Here is a 21,791-nt window from a genome sequence, read left to right on the forward strand (position 1 = left end):
CCATCCCCCGCCCCTGCCCTTGCTGTGTGCCCGCCTGAGTATGCCTACCCACCAGGTCTCCTCCCCAGGTCCTCGTGTGGCACACTCGGACGGAGAAGGTGAACCTCGCCAACGAGCCCAAGTACCACCTGGACACCGTGACGATTGAGGTGTGACGGGGCTGCCCTGCGCCTCGGGCGTGGGAGGTGGCGGGCGCAGACTCGGCTCCTGTCCCCCTTTGTTCTGCATGCTCCCCTATGTCCTGGACAGTCTCTGCACGGTATAGCTGAGGGCACGCAGGGTACCACTCTGAGAGTCTTACTTTTGTTCCCCCTGTTTGGCCTTATAATTCGTTAGAACTGAACAGGCTTTGAAACAGATCCAAGTATTTTGTCAACAATGTTCCCGATTCGTGACTTTGCAACGTGAAGTAATTTTTGTCAGGTTGGTGGCAGTATACGTCACAGGAAATAAAACCCACAAAAAAAGGTCTATGGATTCATCTGTTTAATACAGGGATATGACATCTGTCAGTACTAGGCACCATAAAATGTAAACACAATTACTGTCATAAACCTGGATACGCCTTCGAGGACTGAGTGGCTTGTGTAGTTACCCTGTCTGCGTCTAGTGCGGAGAAATGTCTCTTGCTAGCACTATGTATACATAGGAAAAGATCCCAATTCCAAGGAAGGCAGGTAAAATCTGACTCTTCAAACATGTGTTAACCTAAGTTGTGTCATAAATCCAGGTTTATCTTCCTTTCACTAACCACGTTCCCTGGTAAGCACATCATAACAACAGCACAGTGAGGTGAATGGGACATAAAAGAGTCTGGATACACTAGAAAACAGTGCTTGGTGATACATTGACATTCTATTTATATGATTAAACATTTGATCATACAGTACCTTCCTACAGGATTACTGGCTAATCTGGGGGTGGGGCTCATACTGTTAGAGGTATTACTAACATGATAACTACTTCCCTTATATGCAAACATGAGAGCTATAATTTCATCGAGAGGGAAACTGATTATGCACGTTGACTGAGCAGCTTCCCAGAGACTGTGTCTGCGAAATCCTGGGAATTGTGAGCAAAGCTGCCCTCGACATGGAACGGTTTCTCAACCTGCTTTTCACCACAGCAAATTCAATCAGTAAAGACCAACACGGTCAATCAGGTAACTCTTAATATGAACAAATGGGGGAAAAGAAAAAAACATGTATGTACATGAATGGACAGGGGAACTGGGTGTGTCTGAGCAGGAATGCCAGCGGGGCGGTCACTTCCACAGCTGCGTGCTGAGCGTCTGCCCCGACGAGCCCCCGGACCAGCCCGCGGCCCCCGCTGAGGTGCTGGGCGGCTGCCCGAAGCCCGCCGCTGAGGCTGCGCCACCCAGGCTCAGGCCAGCCATCTGCTGGTTCACCTGCAAACACAGAAAAGCGCCTTCACTTCAGTCCTCGTTTCTTCCGCCGCCGCTGCACACTGTTCACGGCCAGCCTGTTTCACCAGAGGCAGCCTTGACCTGAAGCTGACACAGTTAGAACCGGAAGTGTAATAACCGTTCTCAGTACTTTTCATCCATGTGAAAAGCAAGCCGAGCCCTGGGGTGAGAGCAGACGGCCACACAATGCTTTCTCTTGGCCTCATTTCCTTCCACGTGTTGGCCGTGGCCATCAAGTAATCTCAAATCAGTTTATATTTATTCAGTTTCTGGACTCAATTTCTCATCCCCCAAAGTGAAAAAAGTGAAAAAACCACAAGCGAAAAAAGTACCAAGGCAATCTTTGAATTCATATCTGGATAAACAACTCCAACTTTCAACTATACTAGAATAGAGTGCTTTAACTACTAAAGACTAAGAGAAGGTTTAAAAGTAAAATACTCCAAAATTATGAATTGTATATGATGGCAACTGTTCTCCTGTTACTCAAGTCTTAAATACCTCAATATACTTTCCAAATATTAGAAAGTCATAAAACGTTTTTTTCTCCTTAGCCAACTACATAAATATCTAAAATTAATTTACACGACAAACGGTGTAGGACTACATGTACTTTTCTTCCAGACTGGAGCTGCATGTGTACATAATGAGCCTCCTGTGCTCAGTCGTGCCTGACTCTCTGCGGCCCCATGGACGGTAGCCCGCCAGACTCCTCTCTCCATAGGGTTCTCCAGGCAAGAATACTGGAGTGGGTTGCCATGCCCTCCTCCTAAGGATCTTCCCATCCCAGGAACTGAACCTCCGTCTCCTGCACTGGCAGGTGGATTCTTTACCACTAGGACCACCAGGGCAGCTCAAGCCTCCTGAGCCTTCCCCTTCTCACTTCTAAGACTGAGGCGGAGTGAAAGAAAGGCAAGGAAATTTACCAGAAAGTGAGATGGCTGGATGGCATCACCGACTTTATGGACGTGAGTCTGAGTGAACTCCGGGAGTTGGTAATGGACAGGGAGGCCTGGAGTGCTGCAATTCATGGGGTCGCAAAGAGTCGGACACGACTGAGTGACTGAACTGAACTGAATTCAACTGAACTGGATTCAACTGAACTAGATTCAAAACCTGTGCTCAGGGTTGAAATGTATTAATAAATAAAGTTCATTTGTCTACAGTTCCTCAAAGACAGTAACATTAACCATGTCACCAACGAGGCATCGTGGAGGGGCAGGTCACTTCCTGGCAGGTGCTAAATGATGTGTTAACCCCCCCGTCATGGCCCACAGACCCCATCAGGGAGCGCTGGAGCAGAGCATCCCCTTTGGCACGCCCAGAAATAAGGCAGGTAAGCCTCCCACGCTCGCCGCCTGGGTACAGCGGCCACCCTAACCTGAGCAAGGTCTGTGCCAACATTCTGGCCACACAAAGGCTCTTACTGACATTTGGTACTTACAGTTTTGAAATGCCCAGACAGCAGAGATCAATGTCATATAAACACTCCTTTAAACAGTGATAGTAAAAATTACTTGGAACATTCATGGGTATACAGTGATTCTGCTAATGTTAATTAAAAATCACTATATACAGTCCTATTCTCTGAATGCTGCCGAGAACAGAAATCAAGGGCAGCCAAATACCAGAGGAATATCAAACAGGAAGCATACAAAGAAGGGTGGGAGATGAACCTACATCTGAGGCCTCTGTCTATGGAGCCAGAGAGAAGTCAGAATGGATTTGAAAGAGGAAACACTAAAATGCCACCTCCTGGCTCTGAACTAACAGGCAGAAATGGGATCTCGTAATGTGAGACGTAGGACACAGATAAGGACTTGCTCGTATCTTACAGGAATTCCTAAACTAGTAGGTATTCTTTTTAAACATAAATGTGATTATAATGTAAGAAATACAACTCTACAAATATATTTGAAGAAAAAGATTCCTTATATATCCATGTGCAGTAGCCACGGAGAACAGCCTAGATCTCTCAGAAATAGTGCTGTGAGAATGCAAGGCTGGGTTTTTTTTTTTTCCCCTCTAATTTGTGAGAGTTACTAAGAACCCTTGAAATTATTAGTGAAAATAGATTGGTCTAAGTTGTTGACATAAACCCCCTCTCAGGGAGCTGGGTTAAGGCTCGGCACACTAATTTCAAAAAATGCCCAAGATAACGTCTAGCTGTTACACAAATAAATAAGGACACTCAACAGTTACAGCTGCACTGGAATCGGAAATGAAAAACTACGCACCATTCTCCACAGAATGTTCTAAATACAGGAGCAATGGCAGCTCATTTGTCTATCTGATGAGATAGTTTTGACCTTTTATAACATTAGAAGTAAAGTAGCTCAGTCATGTCCGACTCTTTGCAACCCCATGGACTGTAGCCTACCAGGCTCCTCCCTCAATGGGATTCTCCAGGCAAGAATATTGGAGTGGGTTGCCATTTCCTTCTCCAGGGGATCTTTCCAACCCAGGGATCGAACCCAGGTCTCCCGCATTGCAGGCAGACACTTTTAACCTCTGATCCACCAGGGAAGCCCAACATTATCCCTACTCAATTCTTTCTGCCAGATTGTTACGAGTTAAAAACAAACAAACCCATTGAGCAGACAGACCTGGTCTGACACTGGAGAGGCTGAGGGGTAGGTGCCTACCTGGGGGAGGTTCCATGGGCTCTGCGGAGCTGGCTGCAGGCCAAACTTCCCCTGGGCTGCGCCCAAGTGAGCGACCATCCCTGGGGGCCCGACCACGCCCTGCGCCAGCGGCATCACAGCAGTCTGTGCGCTGCCCATGAAGCCATTGGGCACTGGCATGCCCACCATCATGCCCGCGCTCGGCCCCAGCGAGCTGCCCACCAGGCCGGGAGCCGCGGACACAGGCACGCCCATGGACGGGAAGCCTGGAAATGCAGCCGGTGCTTGTGAGGTAAATGGTAGATTCGTGGGTCCCATAAACACACCTGCAGCAGAAGAACCAAGCAAAGAAAATGCATGAGACAACAGAGATATTGCACACTGCTGCCCTCACTGAGCACAGACAAAGGATGACCACCTCTAAACTGCCCATGGCAAAAACTTTAATTCCAGTCTGGCTGCTCCTACAGCTCAGGCCAGCTCACACCTACACCCTCAGAGCCGGTTACTTCCAGAAAGCAGACAAATCAGCTATGAGCCTGAGCAAATTAGAGTGGATGAATTTTGTGCAGCAGCCACATAACATGCCCACAGTGAAGACCAGACGACACAGCAGGGGCTGCTGCTGCTCTGCACGCTCATCTCTCATGACCACATAAACAGTTAAGAGCTGCAGCGTCTGGTTTTAATGGAAGCAGCTGGGACGTCATATAATTTCAGTTCACATGTGAAATGCAGCCCGTTACTCCAGAGGAAATGACAGATTAAAACGGCAAACAGTAAATCTTACCATGCTAGTATTTCTTTATAATTATATTAAAAACAAATCTCAGAGTTCTTTTGTGTTATCTCAGACTTACTGCTTAACTTACAGAAAAAATACCACACCGTACAGTTATAAGCTTCATGCAAATCAAGCTTAAATAACTCTTCAAAGATAATCCATCTCTGTAAGGCTTGTGAGACAATACTAAGTAATATGACACCACACTGTTAACCCCGATGAATCAAGTTTTGTGCATCCTGTACACGCTTTCTATTCCCTAATGCTTCTTTCATGTCAGTTTTGTAGTTGTGCAAACCGCAACAACAGAAGCACTCATCACACAGGAAACCAGGGAAGAAATATCATTGACATTCTAAAACCGCAAGGGCTGCACTGAAGGCGGGTTTCTGATGAATTACCAGGAGCACCCTGCTGCTGGATGGCCCCGGTGCCATACAGAGACAAGATGGAGTCTTTGGAGAGCTGCTTCTTGGCCACCTCTTCTGACTTTGCAGCTTGCTCAGTGAACAGATCCAGGTCCCCAGACGTCACTGCAGACAGAGTGGCAGCTGCTGGTGCAGAGGACGGCCCCTGAGACAGATACCAAAACAGGCTGTCGAATTCCACATCACAAATCAGAGCTCACCCATTCCTTGGAATCCAAATGAAGCTGTGAAATTAGAAACTAAACCACCGTAGAAGGTAAAATGGTGACACTGAAGAGAATCACTCCCAAGCCCACACAAGACCAACAAGCAGGGTAAAGGGATGACATTTCCAGTTTTGACTCGGTAAATGTAAATGAAGTAGACAGAACCTCTGATGCAGAACTTTGCCCACCACATCCTGACCACAGTGGCTTCAACAATAGGCACATGGTGTGGCCCGAGGACCAGGATTCCTGGGAGACGTTTGGGCATCTCCTGCAGCAATTACTGCTTCAAAGGAATGGCTATCCCTTAGAATAAAGAACATTTCTATAGCTATAGCAGACTGCATTTTTATGAACCTAATCTACCCATTTTAACCACAACATTAGAGTGTTTTCAGACTACCCAGAAATGAGGAACAGCAAATGTGCAACCACCTACACTCTCCCTGACACTTTGCATTCTGCTATGGACAGAAGTGAAGTGAAGTCGCTCAGTTGTGTCCGACTCTTTGTGACCCCATGGACTGTAGCTCCTCTGTCCATGGCAAGAGTACTGGAGTGGGATGCCACTTCCTTCTCCAGAAGATCTTCCCAACCCAGGGATCAAATCCAGGTCTCCCGCATTGTAGGCAGACGCTTTACCGTCTGAGCCGCCAGGGAAGTCTTGCTATGGACAGGGGTAAGTACAAATAAATACAAATAAACATGTGGACATTTAACACAAAACAAAAATTTTCAGTTAATCTCCTATAGCTTGCGCACACACGGTATTACACAGCCACAACTGATACCTCATTTTAATGATCTATACGGTCATTAAATACTTAATCACATTTGTATATAAGGAACTGACTTAGATACGAAGAGTTTCAAAGAAATCTATGACGGCTAGTAAAAACTGGATACGTCTTCTCAAATTATAAAATAAGGTGAGCAGCAAATAGAAGTTAAATCATATCTATGATTTGGCTTGAATTTTTTAAAAGATCAAACATTTAATGTCTTCGATAAAAAACCTTCCAGTAAACTACCATCCATGCTCACAAGCTAACTTAAGGAGAACAGTATTTTCAATATATTATTAACAAATTAAGCAAGAATGTTAAGATAGGAAAAAAAGCCATATATCTTTACAAAAGATCTGAAATATGTAAGAAATCAGACATGATGGGATTCAAATGTAACAGTGGGCTTGAATCAAATACATCTGCAGCACCAATGCAGCAGCAGAAGGCAGAGTTGAGAGGGGCCTCACGGCTCCCGCAAGCCCTAGACTATCACTCCACCTGCCCACGCTTTCCCTGGGGCCTGGGGAGAGGAGCGGCCTCACAGCTGAATCTGGGGACCACAAGGCGTGCTCTGCACCATGGTGGCGTCCATTGTTCACACTGCTAGATAACAGAGCAACCACCTCCCTGAGTGATCTTCCATCCTCGTTTCTCTTAGTTTCTGTTTCTGCTTCAAAGGAAGGGGCGTCCCTTAGAATAAAGAACATTTCTGCAGCTGCAGCCGACTGCAAGACGGCCCCACAATGACCGGTTTTGTTGTCTTTGGGCCGGGGGGGGAGTTTTGTTTTTCAAAAGCAACATCATGATATTTTTATGAATCTAATCCAATCCACTAGATCTTCCATCTTAGTTTCTGTTCAATCTGAGAACCTGCCCCAAACCCTGACGTCTATTCCCCAAGGAGGGTACACAGGTATGAGAACACCCAAAGTGCTGGGGAGGCCACAACTGCGTCTCACATTAGAGCAGCCGCCTGCTCCAGGCACAGATGTTTCTTCTGATGAACGCCTGCTTCCTTGCAGACACAGGCTAAGCATAGCCGCACCAAGCAGCCTGGCTAGTAAGTGTTCCCACTGCTGTTTGCTTGAGGGGCTCCACGAGCTGGCATGACCACACCAAGGTAAAGGAGGACAAGGCTGACCATCAGCATGCACTTCTGGAGGCTGCAGGACCTGGAGGCTCTTTGGATCTGAGGCCAAGCCAAACCACGGTGCCTGGGTCTAGATGCTGTGGGGACGTGTATATTACAGACAGGACAGCTGTCTGTCCTGAGGGGCAGCTTCCCCATGTCTCCTCTAGGGACACTGGAATGACTCCCCTCAACCTGCAATACACGTGGACTCTCGGGTCAGCTGAGGGCTCCCAGCTCCTCGGGGAAGACCCACAGCCAGATGGAGAGCTGACGGGAATCCAGCCCAGTGCATACTCACAGAAGGGAAACTGACTAGAATTCGTACCACACTCGGAAAATCGGGACTGAAAAAAGATGGGGTTCAGAACCCGCCAAATTAGGAGTCTATGTATAGTGTATGCATAAAACATGTGCTTGACTCACCCTTCCCTCCCCAGATTTTTAAAGACATCATTTTGAAACCATGTCTGGATTAGTCTGCACATGTAGTTTGGACGGAAGATGATCCTGTGTATCAAATTATTTTAGATGGCTCAATAAAACGGACATAACTTTGGTCCAAAAACAGTATTCCAGAAAAAGAATTAGGTGTGACTTTAACAACCCACCCGTTTCCTCCAGCTACAGAGGCAAACAGCCTGAGCCTGAAGGCCAGGGCTCATGCCGCCCACCCTGGGCACAGAGGAGCCGCATCACAGCCGGGCTCACACGGCCCACCCCGGGCAGAGGGGAGCGGTGCCCACAGCCGGGCTCACACCACCCACCCCGGGCAGAGGGCAGCGGCACCCGCAGCCGGGCTCACACCACCCACCCCGGGCAGAGGGGAGCGGCGCCTGCAGCTGGGCTCACACCGCGGAGGGAGCCTGCTCTGGCCCGCACCTGCTCTGACTCTGGACAGAGCCTCGGCTGGGAGGGGCAAGGCAGCTCTCACCCGCCGAGCACGCTAGACCAAAAGAAACTACTTTTCACGCTTGCATTGTCACATATCCCAAGTATGTCTTTCTACAGCTACGGTATTAGCATTAGACGATTTTTCACTGCCACACACATACCCCGGCCTGCACACATTCACAAGGTCATTAACGTTAACTGAAACAATACTAGCAACACTCAGTTCCTCTGCTAGAGGAGGGAGGGAGGAGACGGGACAAAGCCATAAAATAAAGCCATTGTTTCTGAAAATAAACAGTAATGCTGCACTTAAACTAATGATTCCTAAGAAATCTATTTGCTCAATTCTAGTGTTAATTATACAATGACTATCACAATGATAATATGTGTAACAAAAACATATGTCTTTAGTCTTAATAAGACATGAGTTCTTCCTTGGTAAAACTTTCCGTCTAATTCCCATTTGGTCAGGTTTTCTAGAGTAAGGGAAATATTTTACCTCAAAAATTATGCTGTACAAAAACAAGCTAGTTGCTTATTTGTAACTTTTAAATCTCAAGTTGTACGCTTAAAAGTAACCCATGTTCCTGAAAGTTTACATATTTCACCTTAAAGACAACACTGCATGTTATCACTTATATGTGGAGTCTTTAAAATAAAAAAGAAAGGCAAACCCATAGGAACAGAGAAGAATGGTGGTTGCCGGGGGCGCGGGAGGAAAGGAAATACAAGGGAACAAATTAATAGTTGTAAGGTCAATGAGACCTGAGGATCTAATGCATAACATAGCTACAGCTGATTATGCTGTATTGAATAAATGAAATTTGATGAGAGTAGATTTTAGGGATTTTCAACAAAATTAAATTTGTAAGATGATGGATGAGTTAAGTTGGTGGTAGGAATCTTTTCAATTACATTTCAATAAAGATGAAAAAAACATTTAAAGTATTTAACAATTTGTAATTCTAAAAAAAGATATGACTGACGAGTTAAATCTTCAAAATATACAAACATCTCAATATATTTAAAAAAAAACCCAATTTAAAAAAATGGGTAGAAGATCTAAATAGGCGTTTCTACAAAGAAGACATACAGATGGCTAAAAAGCACATGAAAAAAATGCTCAACTAATTAAGAGAAATGCAAATCAAAACTACAATGAAGTATCACCTCACTCCAGTCAAAATGGTCATCATCAAAAAGCCTACAAACAATATGTGCTGGAGAGGGTGCAAAGAAAAGGGAGCCTCCTACACTGCTGGGGTTTCCCAGGTGGCTCAAGGGTAAAGAATCTGCCTGACGAGCAGGAGAGGCGGGTTCAGCCACTAGGCTGGGAAGACCCCCTGCAGAAGGAAATGGCAACTCACTCCAGTTTCTAGCCTGAGAAATCCTATGGACAGAGGAGCCTGGCGAGCTACAGTCCACAGGGTCGCAAAGAGTTGGACACGACTTAGTGACTAAACCACCACCACCATCTGCACAGTTAATAGCAATGTACACTGCAGCCACTATGGAGAACTGTATGGAGGCTTCTTTAAAAACTAAAAATAGAACTACCACATGATCCAGCAATCCTGCTCCTGTGCATATATCCAGAGAAAACCATAATTAGAAAACATCCATGCACCCCTATGTTCCATGCAGCACGATTTACAATAGCCAGGACATGGAAGCAACTTACATATCCATCAACAGATGAATGGATAAAGATGTGGTACGTATACACAATGGAGTATTTGTTGTTGTTTAGTTGCTAAGTGCTGTTCAACTCTTCGGCAACCCCATGGGCTATGGCTTGCCAGGTTCCTCTGTCCATGGGATTTCTCAGGCAAGAATACTGGAGTGGGTTGCCATTTCCTTCTCCAGGGGAGCTTCCTGACCCAGGGATCAAACCCGTGTCTCATTCATTGGCAGGTGGATTCTTTACCATCAAGCCACCAGGGAGGCCCAATGGAATATTACTCAGCCTTTAAAAAGAATGAAATAATGCCACTGGTGAAGCAAGTCAGACAGAGAAAGACAAGTACCATATGATACCACTTATATGTGGAATAAGTTCATTCCACATGAACTTATAAGAAAGAAGTTCATTTACAAAACAGAAACTTATTTACAAAACAGAAATATAGGCTCACAGACATAGAAAACAAAGTTACGGTCACCAAAAGGGAAAGAGAGGGTGAAGAATAAATTAGGAGTTTGGGATTAACATACACACACTGCTATGTATAAAACAGACAAACACCTAGGACCTACTGTATAGCATGGGGAACTATACTCAATATTTCATAATAACCTGTAAGGAAAAGGGATCTGAAAAAGAACATAAATGTGTAACTGAATCACTCTGCCATAAACCTGAAACGAACACGGCATTGTACATCAACTATAATTTTTTTAAAAAAAGAATAAAGGCAAAAAGAAAAAAAAGAAGAAAACATGAAATTCCATGTAATGTTAAGAAGGTTAAGTCAAAATTTCTTAATCATTGATACTTCTAAAAAACCTTGATCACTAATATTGTCTTCTAAATAATTTTTTAAAAATCATCAAAATTAAAAAGTAAGGAATGCTTGCTAAAAAATCATGTATTTGTCTTCATTAAAAAAAGAATATGAGTATTGAGTTTGCTAGAATTTCTTGTTCTGGATTTTCGTGCACCAATGAACACAAATGAACTTATTTACAAAACAGAAGGAAACACTGTCCAGGGCTGGACCGACAGGAGCACAAGAAAAAAGCAACTGGCTTCTAGTACATGCTCACATGCCCACAGTTCGAAAACCTCTTATGGAAGTACGCTGTGGATCACAGGCAAGGCTGAAACAGTTCGACTTTCCCCACTTACTCATTCTAAACTCTGTCTGTCTAAAAAATAAGCGTCAACAAACTTCAGACAGTGACTACTTAGGCTTTGTGGGTCACAGAGTATCTACTACTACCTAGCTGCAAATTCTCAACTTGGCTTCTGCTGTGGAAAGCAGCCACAAACAACGCGTAGGTAAAAGCAGTGGCTGTGCTCCAGTCACACTTTGTCTGCAAAACAAGCTGCAGGCTTAGCTTGTCAACTCCTGGCCTAAAGATCAGGAGGCTTTCAAATCAGAGACAATTTAAAATGGAAACTTTCCAAAAAGGAAATACACAGCGATCCTGTAAAAGCACACTCTCACACAATACCTGAGCCGGGGGCATGACAGTTGCAGGTAATGGGTTAGAGATCATCGGTCCAAAGATGTCCAGGTCATCGTTCAGGGCTGGCCCCACGACTGCGCTCCCATTGGTCACCGGCACCTCAGCAGGCCCATCTGAAAAGAGCATAGAGTCTCGTCCTAAAGGTTCTAGAACCTCTTAAAAGTACCTGAAACACAGCATTATTCTAAAACTTGACATATGGTTAAAAGTTCAGAATGTTAACAACAAAATATATATGCCCTCCTTTAAAAAATAAACAAAATATATATATATATATATATGCCCCACCTCTTACCCTCTTTCCCAAAGAAACCACTTTTGGTTTTGTTTGTTCTCAAAGAAACAGTCTTTACCCACTGGTTTCTAGGTATGTATGCAAACCCCTTTTCACCAGTGGTACTATACTATTCACACTATTCTGTGTCCTGATGCTTCCTTACATGTAAGGTGCTGTTCTGAGTACTTTATATATATTAATTCATCTAATCCCCATAACCGTATGGGGACGGGATGAGACAGACCCACTTTTGAGGGAACCAGCTAAGCTGGGATTTGACACCATGTTCCTACAAACGCTGCCTCTTCATAAAGGCACGCGTGTGTGTTTCCAATAGTACTTCATATCATGTTTACTTAACTTTGGAAGTAAATATTAATGACTTTAAATTCCTGAAATGTTAAAAGTTATATAAGGGATAGAAAGAAAACAAATGTACCCTACATACTGATTCTGTAGGAAGTATCACAAAACACTGAAATAAATCCTTTCTTTACTTGGACATGGCGACCTTCAGCAATGGCCCCAGATCAGCCCCCTGCTCACCCTCACAGCTCTCATATCCGCTCCTCATGGCGGCCCAGAACTCACACGGTATGAAGTGGGGGCTCGGGTGGGATGCAGGGCAGAGAGCTGTGAGACTGAGGTTTCAGGGAACGGGGCCCGGCCACAGCTCAGTCCTCTGTGGGCACAACCTCGAGGAACAGTGAGAACATCACAACTCCATCTCCGGGGACTTACACCGCAATAAGCTTCTACTTTAACAGCTTCCAGTCTCATTTTGGAAAAGAAGTTCTTTCCATCAGAGGGGATTGGAATGCAAAAGTAGAAAGTCAAGAGACACTTGGGAGTAAAAGGCAAATTTGGCCTTGGAGTACAAAATGAAGCAGGGCAAAGGCTAACAGAGTTTTGCCAATAGAACACAGTGGTCATAGCAAACACCCTCTTCCAACAACACAAGAGACGTATCTACACATGGACATCACCAGAGATGGTCAACACCAAAATCAGGTTGATTATATTCTTTGAGGTCAAAGGTGGAAAAGCTCTATAGTCAGCAAAAACAAGACCGGGAGCTGACTGTGGCTCAGATCATGAGCTCCTTATTGCCAAATTCAGACTGAAATTGAAGAAATTAGGGGAAAACACCAGGCCATTAACATATGACCTAAATGAAATCCCTTATGATCATACAGTGGTCAAGGGATTAGATCTGATAGAGTGCCTGAAAAATTATGGATGGAGTTTCATGATATATACAGGAGGTGGTGATCAAAACAATGGCCAGGAAAAAGAAATGAAAAAAGGCAAAATGGCTGGCTGAGAAGGCCTTACAAATAGCTAAGAAAAGAAGAGAAGTGAAAGGCAAAGGAGAAAAAGAAAGATATACCCATCTGAATGCAGAGATCCACTGAACAGCAAGGAGAGATAAGAAAGGCTTCTTAAGTGAACAATGCAGAGATAGAGGAACAACAGAATGGGAAAGACTAGAGATCTATTCAAGAAAATGAGAGATTATCAAGGGAACATTTCAAGCAAAGATGAGTACAATAAAGGATAGAAATGATATGGACCTAACAGAAACAAAAGAAGAGGTGCCAAGAAATCATAGAACTATACAAAAAAGATCTTAATGACCCAGATAACCATGATGGTGTGATCACTAACCTAGAGCCAGACATCCTACAGTGCAAAGTCAAGTGGGCCTTTGGAAACATCACTACAAACAAAGCTAGTGGAGGTGATGGAACTCCACCTAAGCTATTTCAAATCCTAAGAGATGCTGCTGCTGAAGTGCTGCACTCAATATGCCAGCAAACGTGGAAAACTCAGTAATGGCCACAGGACTAGAAAAGGTCAGTTTTCATTTTAATCGCAAAGAAAGGCAATGCCAAAGAATGTTCAAACTACTGCGCAATTGCACTCATCTCACATGCAAGTAAAGTAGTGCTCAAAATTCTCCAAGCCAGGCTTCAACAGTACATGAATCGAGAACTTCCAGATGTTCAAGCTCGATTTAGAAAAGGCAGAGAAACCAGAGATCAAATTGCCAACATCTACTGGATCATAGAAAAAGCAACAGAGTTCCAGAAAAACATCTACTTCTGCTTCACTGACTACGCTAAAGCCTTTGTGCGGATCACAACAAGTTGTGGAAAATTCTTAAAGAGATGGGAATACCAGACCACCTTACCTGCCTCCTGTGAAATCTGTATGCAGGTCAAGAAGCAGCAGTTAGAATTGGACATGGAACAGCGGACTGCTTCCAAATTGAGAAAGGAGTACATCAAGGCTGTATACTGCCTTGATGGTCAGTATGCCTGCTTATTTAACTTCTATGCAGGGTACATAATGAGAAAATGGTGGGCTGGATGAAGCACAAGCTGGAATCAAGACTGCCAGGAGAAATATCAATAACCTCAAATACAGAGATGACACCACCCTTATGGCAGAAAATAAAGAGGAGCTAAAGAGCCTCTTGATGAAGGTGAAAGAGGAGAGCGGAAAAATTGGCTTAAAACTCAACATTCAAAAAACTAAGATCATGGCATCTGGTCCCATCACTTCATGGCAATAGATGGGGAGATAACACAAACAGTGATGGACTTTATTTTCTTGGGCTTTAAAATCACTGCAGATGGTGACTGCAGCCACAAAATTAAAAGATGCTTGCTCCTTGGAAGGAAAGTTATGACCAACATAGACAGGATATTAAAAAGCAGAGACATTAGTTTGCCAACAAAGGTAGGTCTAGTCAAAGCTATGGTTTTTCCAGTATTCATGTACAGATGTGAGAGTTGGACTCTAAAGAAAGCTGAGTGCAGCAGAATTGATGCTTTTGAACTGTGGTGCTGGAGAAGACTGTGGAGAGGCCCTTGGACAGCAAGGAGATACATCCAGTCAATCCTAATGGAAATCAGTCCTGAATATTCATTGGAAGGACTGATGCTGAAGCTGAAACTCCAATACTTTGGCCACCTGATGCAAAGAACTGACCCCTTGGAAAAGACCCTGATGCTGGGAAAGATTGAAGGCAGGAGGAGAAGGGGATGACGGAGGATGAGACAGTTGGATGGCATCACCGACTCGATGGACCTGAATTTGAGTAAGCTCCAGGAGATGGTGAAGGCCAGGGAAGCCTTGTGTACTTCAGTCAATGGGGCCACAATGAGTTGGACACAACTGAGCATCAGAACAGCAACAGCAACAATCTCATTTGATCTCTCTGATGAACCATACATGTCTGAAAGGCACACAGGTATCTTCTAAAACCTCTTCAAAATAAGGTGGATGGACATCTTGCATAGAGCAGGACTTTAAATATCTGGCAAATTTAATGGAAGATCTACCACATACCGGGTATTTCTATCACAACCCACAGGAACTCATAGATTTCTTCTCTTTCTTGAAGTGTAACTATGGAAATTAGTATCTTTTATCTCCCCGTTTAAGCTTCAGGGAAACAACTCATCATTAATTTCAAGGAATAAAGGGTCACAATAATCTTTACTACTTAATTTGTAAAACTGTGTGTGAAAACCATGAAAGGTTAGTTTGGAAGAGACCAACTGCAAATATTTCTCAGTCATTAGCACAGAACACCAGAAGAGCAAGAAAGAAATATTCAGCCCATACATGTTACACATGTTAGATCTCCATCAAGCACTATGGACGATTTAAAGGTCAAGCAATAAAACAATGCACAGACTACTACTAATTTATAACCTACAGGACTTTAGGCTAACACACAACCATGACATGGAATTCAAACATGATTTACACATGAAAGTGTATTTCCCATTTCTAGCTCATTCAAAACAGCAACATTCACTTTGAAATTAGACCTCTTTAAAGAGCTACTGTATGTTTTTCAGTCCATTACCAGCGCAGCACATCAGACAGTACACATCAGACAGAGCAGTAAATGAACCAGAAGTAACGTATTTTAGAAGGACAGGGTTCCCTAGGTTAAAAACACAAACAAAAGAATATGTTCTCTGTGGTGGCATCCACAACTCAGTAACGGAACTCAGATGGCAACACCGGCACGTGTCAGCGGTGCTTGCACTCCTAAGCTTCAGAGCGGGGGACAGGGAAACCACCTCATCAGACTTGCTCCCTCTGTCACAAGAACAAGGGAGCACTGCCATAGCAGGAGACACGACCACATCCCACGCAACTGACCCTCACCAACAGAAGCACATGCCCTCCAAAACAAACCATGACCAAGAGGAAGAAAAGGAAACGGAAAAAAAGAAAAACCCGACAAGCTGAGCCTAAGTAACTACTCTCAGTTTTTCAGTTAAAATTTGTTGCTGTTTTATGTAACAGCAAACACTATCAGGACAAATTTATATTTAAAAAAATCTTAAGTGTAAGAAAATACTATTAACATTATTATTACTATTATTATTTTCAGTGAATCAGGAGAAATGCTGTCAACTGATTTTTTTGCCACAGACCATGTCAGTTGACTTACATAGCACCAGTAAGCTCAGGATGTGATATGTGAAAACAAAGACATTCATCTACTACAGGCAAATAATCGATTTTCATTCTTTTATGAACTGTATATCCTTCAGAAATTTTAAATCTGTTTGAAGCAGTACATTATATGCCACTAAGGATACTAACTTATTTATACTTTGAAGTCTAAACCCTGATCAGTACTCAGTAATACGTCACCTAATCTGTAAAATGACATGGGGCACTTTATTTGGCTTTCAAAGTCTTATTTCACCTTTTACAGCCTTAGGGTCACATAAGCGACTAATAGAAGAGCCAGCACTCGGTACAGTGCTTGCTTTGTGCCACGCCTGAAAACACACAAATACACACACACACACTTGTTTGGTCTTTATTGTAATACTGTGATGTGAAAGAAGGAAAGAAAGTGAAGTCGCTCAGTCGTGTCCGACTCTTTGCAACCCCATGGACTGTAGCCTGCCAGGCTTCTCCGTCCATGGGATTCTCCAGGCAAAAATACTGGAGTAGGGTGCCATTGCCTTCACCCGGGGATCTTTCCGAACCAGGGATCAAACCCAGGTCTCCCGCATTGGAGGCAGACGCTTTAACCTCTCAGCCACCAGGGAAACCCATAAAAGAGGTACTGCAACTACCCTCATTTACAGATGGCAAAAGAAGTTAAACTTGTCCAGTATCACAGAGATACAACAAAGTCTCAGATTGTAATCTTAAATTCAGTTTTTACTATAAAAGTGACACATTCCTGCCAAAGATGCAAACCACACAAAAATAAAAGTTCCCTGCCACGTGTGATAGTGATGGCTACACAAAAATGTGAAAGAACTTAACGCCATGAAAACTTAAAACTGATTAAAGGGGTAAATTTTAATGTGCATTTTACCCAATAAAAAAATCCCTATCATTCATTTTGTGTGCTTATAAGCATGAGTAAGGAGAAGGCAATGGCACCCCACTCCAGTTCTCTTGCCTGGAAAATCCCATGGACAGAGGAGCCTGGCAGGCTGCAGTCCATGGGGGTCACTAAGAGTCGGACACGACTGAGCGACTTCACTCTGACTTTTCACTTTCATGCATTGGAGAAGGAAATGGCAACCCACTCCAGTGTTCTTGCTTGGAGGATCCCAGGGATGGGGGAGCCTGGTGGGCTGCCATATATGGGGTTGGGACACGACTGAAGCGACTTAGCAGCAGCAGCAAGCATGAGTAACAATACGCTTAAAATAATGTATATACGATGAGAGTTCTCTTAAATGAAGTTGTGCTATGTATGCGTGGGTGGGGCAGACAGACTGCATCTGATGACACTGCATGGACCTACGGGGACTGGCAGCTTCAATCCACCACTGGCATGGAGGTAGCTTCCAGACCAGAGCCCTTACAGACCCAGAGCAGCACCACACATGGGCCTGACCCTAACGCGGGCAGGGCTCGCTCCCTCTACAGTCATCAACAGGCCTGCTGCTCCCACCACTGCACTGGAGAACAGCTGTATCCTCTCCTTCCATTAAGTACGTGTGTGTGCTCAGTCCTCAGGCACGCCCGACTCTTTTGTGGCCCTCTGTCCAGAGGACTTCCCAGGCCAGAATACAGAATGGGCTGCCATTTCCTCCTCCGGGGATCTTCCCGACCCAGGAATGGAGCCTGTGTCTCCTGTACTGCACGCAGCTTCTTTACCACTGAGCCACCAGGGAAGCCTTTTACGTACAAACTGGCCTTTGGAAATCTCAGAAAGGCACTCCAGACAAAAACCAAAGTGGGGCTTTCTTGGTAATCACCTCCGGCAGCGAGTGAAGCTGCCATGAAAGTCAACTTACACGAGCCCAAGGGACTCTGGGATCCTTTAGAATGAGGCGGTGGAAGCGTCTGCTTAGGGACCGTGGTCTCTATGCCAACACTGATATCTGTGTTAAGTGACTGGGGAAGATCTTCTCTGGGCTCCACAAGCCTAAGATGAAGAACTCTCCCAGGCCCATGTCCCACCTCACAGAGAGCATGGAACACACCTGTCCTCTCCTTTCTCCCCTGAAGTCTCCTCTCCACAGGATCCTCTAACATGATGGAGTAAAACCCCCCTCGATTCTCCTTGTCACTAAAAAGACAGGCATTCCCAGAACTGTTGAAAAACAAAGCCTTTTAACTTAAATGAAAACTTTTCAACCTTGGAAAATCAGTAAAAAAAAATCCCAGCATATCTCCCCACTGGATTTCAATGATGGTTAATTTGACTTACCATGTTTGGCTTGCTAAACACATTCTCTACAAAGAATTCTCAAATCACCTCAAAACTTTTATTTTTTACTATAGGATAAGATCTTGTTTTTTACCTGTTTTTTCTCCATATTTTTAGTTATGTGATTGAAGTACCTCTGTTAACAGTTTCCTGATATATAAAGCTGGTTAAAATTTCATCTGTTAATAGATCACTTAGATAATATAATGTATGGGTTTTCTGATGGTTTCTCAGCCACAGCAGATGGAGATTTTGTAACAAAAGGTTGTTATACGGCAAGAGGGTAATGATAAAATTGAAGTTTATCATTCCTTTTCATGTTAAGAATTTGAAGACTGGAGAAAATGTTCAAGATTAAAACTTCATGCTCAACCTTTTAAAAACACTTCTATGGCCATTTTCCCGCAGCCGCCTGTGCCTCTCGCCCTGCCGGGCTCCCACTGACCAGGGGAGGGCTGAGCCGAAACTGAGGCGGGGCCGGCGGAGTGGCCGGCGGAGTGGCCGGCGGAGTGGCCGACGCAGCGCCTGACCCCGCGGCGGACCGAGCCGGCTCTTTCCGGTCCGGGTGGCGGCGCGCGGCCCTGAGCCCCGCCCCGGGCCGGCAGGCGGAGGAGGAAGGGGGCCGGTGCGGGGTTAAGGGGGTAAGGCGGGGGCGGGGGGTGGCGGGGGGCAAAAAAGAAAAAAAAAACACTTCTATTTTTTATTTTCAGGATTTAAATAGGAAAACTGAAGACTATATTACCATCATTATAAACATGACCTGTTCCCTAAACTTTTTAAAAGAATATTCACATGCTATCACTTCTGTCTGTATAAAGCATGGGAAGGGCTCCCCTTCATTACCTCCAGTTTCAGAAACGCAGGGCCCAGAGATTAATGACTTGGAGTCAATTCTCTACTAAAGTAGCAAAACTTGGACTAGACCAAGTCTTCGACCCTAAGACTAGTGAGGCTCTTTTCTTTAAGCTGAATTTCACAAAAGTCATGTAGTTACAACTGTATATAACTACAAATAAACCATCTAAAACTCTGAAAATTAGGAACCAGGTTTTAGTTGGTAATTATTTGCGCTGTTAAGAGAAGCAGTGAGGTGACCAGCTTGGAAACCGCTGCACACCACAGCCTCAGAGCCATCTCTCCCTGTGGCGTCCTCTGCCGAGCCCGGCGCCTCCCCGGCACACAGCGCAGGAACAGACAGCGTGCCCACAGCGGGCGCTGGGCTGTGGGCGGACACGGGCAGCTCCGCCATCGGCCCTGCTGCCCAGCGCGGCCTCTTTCCCAAGTGCCCATCAGCAGCACAGGCTCTGCTGGTTAAGGGAAAGCTCAGAGACCACAAAAGCCACAGAACATCAAGGTGTTAAAAAAGCTTTTCAGATAAATATTTTAAAATTTAGAAAGAACGAGTCTTACTCAAATTAAATGGTTTAAATAGTGTATATCGGTATAATTTAAGAAAAATAATTAAATTCACATCGGTTACATCTGGTTTGTACAAATATGTGCACACACACCCGGATAAATGAAAAACTCCCCTTCCAGGGAGAAGGGGGCCAAACACAGTGTATGTGTGTATATAGAAGCCATGTGTGTGTAGAAGCCGTGTGTGTATGTGAGTAGAAGCCGTGTGTGTATGTGAGTAGAAGCCGTGTGTGTATGTGTGTAGAAGCTGTGTGGGTATGTGTGTAGAAGCCGTCTGTGTGTGTGCACATGTGTATAGAAACCGTGTGTGTGTGCACGGGTGTGTGTAGAAGCCGTCTGTGCAAACAGCGTGTCAGGACTGGGGTCCCTGCTGGGGGAGGAGCAATGCTGCTCCATCAACAGGCAGAAACAGCAGCTGGTGGACAAGACGTGTAATGGGAGCGCGGAGTACAAGGAAAGCCCAAGGCAAATGGAAGAAACTTAGCTGGGACAACATCATAAAGAATGATAATGAAGCACGAAGGACCCCTTGAAGAGGCAATGAGCAAACAGAAGAAATCAGGACAACGTGCTGAAGAGAAGAAATTGCAGTCTCAACGGCACAGCATCAAGTCTACAACCCGCTGCTTGCGGGTAACTGTTCTTTCTCCTTTACCTTAAGATTTCAGACTAATGTTGGTAGATGACAGTTTATACTGCACACATTCCAGAAATTCAAAAGAAAGGTTAAATGTTTTGAGCTAAAGAAAGCAAGCTATTAAACATCAGTGCTGCAGCTCACATGAACAGAAGGTCTGCCCAGCACGCAAATATGACAACCTTGTGAAGGCCATTTCTACCGATAGAGAAACCCTCAGGGCAGCTGTCTATTATTAGCCTTGGGTATATCAGAACTCATCTATCTGACACCGAAAATCCAAGTGAGTAACAGTAAACAAAGCACTTAAAACAGTCTTTAGTGCCTTCTTGGTCTATTCCAAGTGCCTTTGAATGATATTGTGTATAAACTAAAAGGAAATAAGAATGTAACACTTTGGATTTTGAATGACATTTTAAACACTAACATTTTTAAGTTCTATTGCCAGGTACTCTGATCACACTTTATATGAAGTGTCTGAGTTAGACCCTCACATCACCTCCAGTGAGTTTTACACAGTAAGACTGGGATTTCGACACACCTCTGCTGGTACAGCTGGAAAACTCCACTATTCTCACCCTTCCGAGCAGCTTCTGCTGGTGCCCCCAAACAGAAGCAGTGCCCCTCGCTTGTCCCAGATTAAACCAGCTCTCGGGGCAGCTGTCCCGCCTCCCAAGAAGAGGGCACCAAGGGTGAGGCTGGCCTCGCTGCCCAGCTGGGCACAGTCCCAGCTTCCTGCTGAGCCCACAAGATCAAGGCCCTCTCCCCACCCCATCCCCGCAGCCACTCCACCCCGGCTGGCGGGCCAGACAGACCCCGGACTCCTCCCCAGTGCAGGCACCTTCCTGATGCGGCATTCAGTCTGTGCCAGCATCTGAACATGCTGAGCACGTTCTCCCGGCACCGTGCCCACGTCGAGCACCCCCGTCCACCCTCTGCCCTCTCAGAGAGAAGGGGGCTGCCTCCTCAACAGATGCCCGGCACAAAGCAGATGCTCAACAAATGGCTGACGAAATGCTTTCCAAACACACGTCAGGAGAACGCTTCTTGGTGACAGTGGCGCCATGGGGTAAAACTCTTAGGGGAAGCACACAGACTGAAACCGCCCACCACGGCCAGGCACCATAGTAACCATTCGCATGAGCTGTTTTATGACAGGAAGTCCCGGCAAGGAACACGGAACTAATAAGCCTCCACCAACAGGAAGAGTTCGGGAAAGGTCAAAAGGAGACACCACCTGTCCGACCACCTCCCAGAATCCTCCTCTCT

The 21,791-nt window shown here is 44.9% G+C and overlaps 2 protein-coding genes and 1 long non-coding RNA gene across 7 annotated transcripts in view; 2 read left to right on the forward strand and 1 right to left on the reverse strand.

Moving 5' to 3' along the window:
- Positions 1-471, forward strand: part of B3GAT2 (beta-1,3-glucuronyltransferase 2) — a 111,372-nt gene extending 110,901 nt beyond the window's left edge. Inside the window, exon 4 of the mRNA XM_015097680.4 lies at positions 69-471. Within this exon, the coding sequence (XP_014953166.2) occupies positions 69-155 (87 nt within the window). The 3' untranslated portion in view covers positions 156-471. The remainder of the gene's footprint in view (positions 1-68) is intronic.
- SMAP1 (small ArfGAP 1) overlaps positions 472-21,791 on the reverse strand; it is a 187,415-nt gene continuing 166,095 nt past the window's right edge. For all 5 annotated transcript variants that reach the window (XM_027972798.2, XM_027972796.2, XM_027972797.2 and 2 more), the window contains 4 exons: positions 11,457-11,584; positions 5,236-5,407; positions 4,072-4,376; positions 472-1,408 (listed from right to left, as the gene is read on the reverse strand). In XM_027972798.2, coding sequence (XP_027828599.2) covers positions 1,265-1,408; positions 4,072-4,376; positions 5,236-5,407; positions 11,457-11,584 — 749 coding nt within the window. In that variant the 3' untranslated portion in view covers positions 472-1,264. The remainder of the gene's footprint in view (positions 1,409-4,071; positions 4,377-5,235; positions 5,408-11,456; positions 11,585-21,791) is intronic.
- Positions 1,269-7,958, forward strand: LOC132660269 (uncharacterized). The gene is made up of 3 exons (XR_009601688.1): positions 1,269-2,762; positions 5,115-6,147; positions 7,279-7,958. It is a non-coding gene; the product is annotated as an uncharacterized LOC132660269 (long non-coding RNA).

This window comes from Ovis aries, chromosome 9, assembly GCF_016772045.2.
Source record: "Ovis aries strain OAR_USU_Benz2616 breed Rambouillet chromosome 9, ARS-UI_Ramb_v3.0, whole genome shotgun sequence".
NCBI classification, from domain to species: Eukaryota; Metazoa; Chordata; class Mammalia; order Artiodactyla; family Bovidae; genus Ovis; species Ovis aries.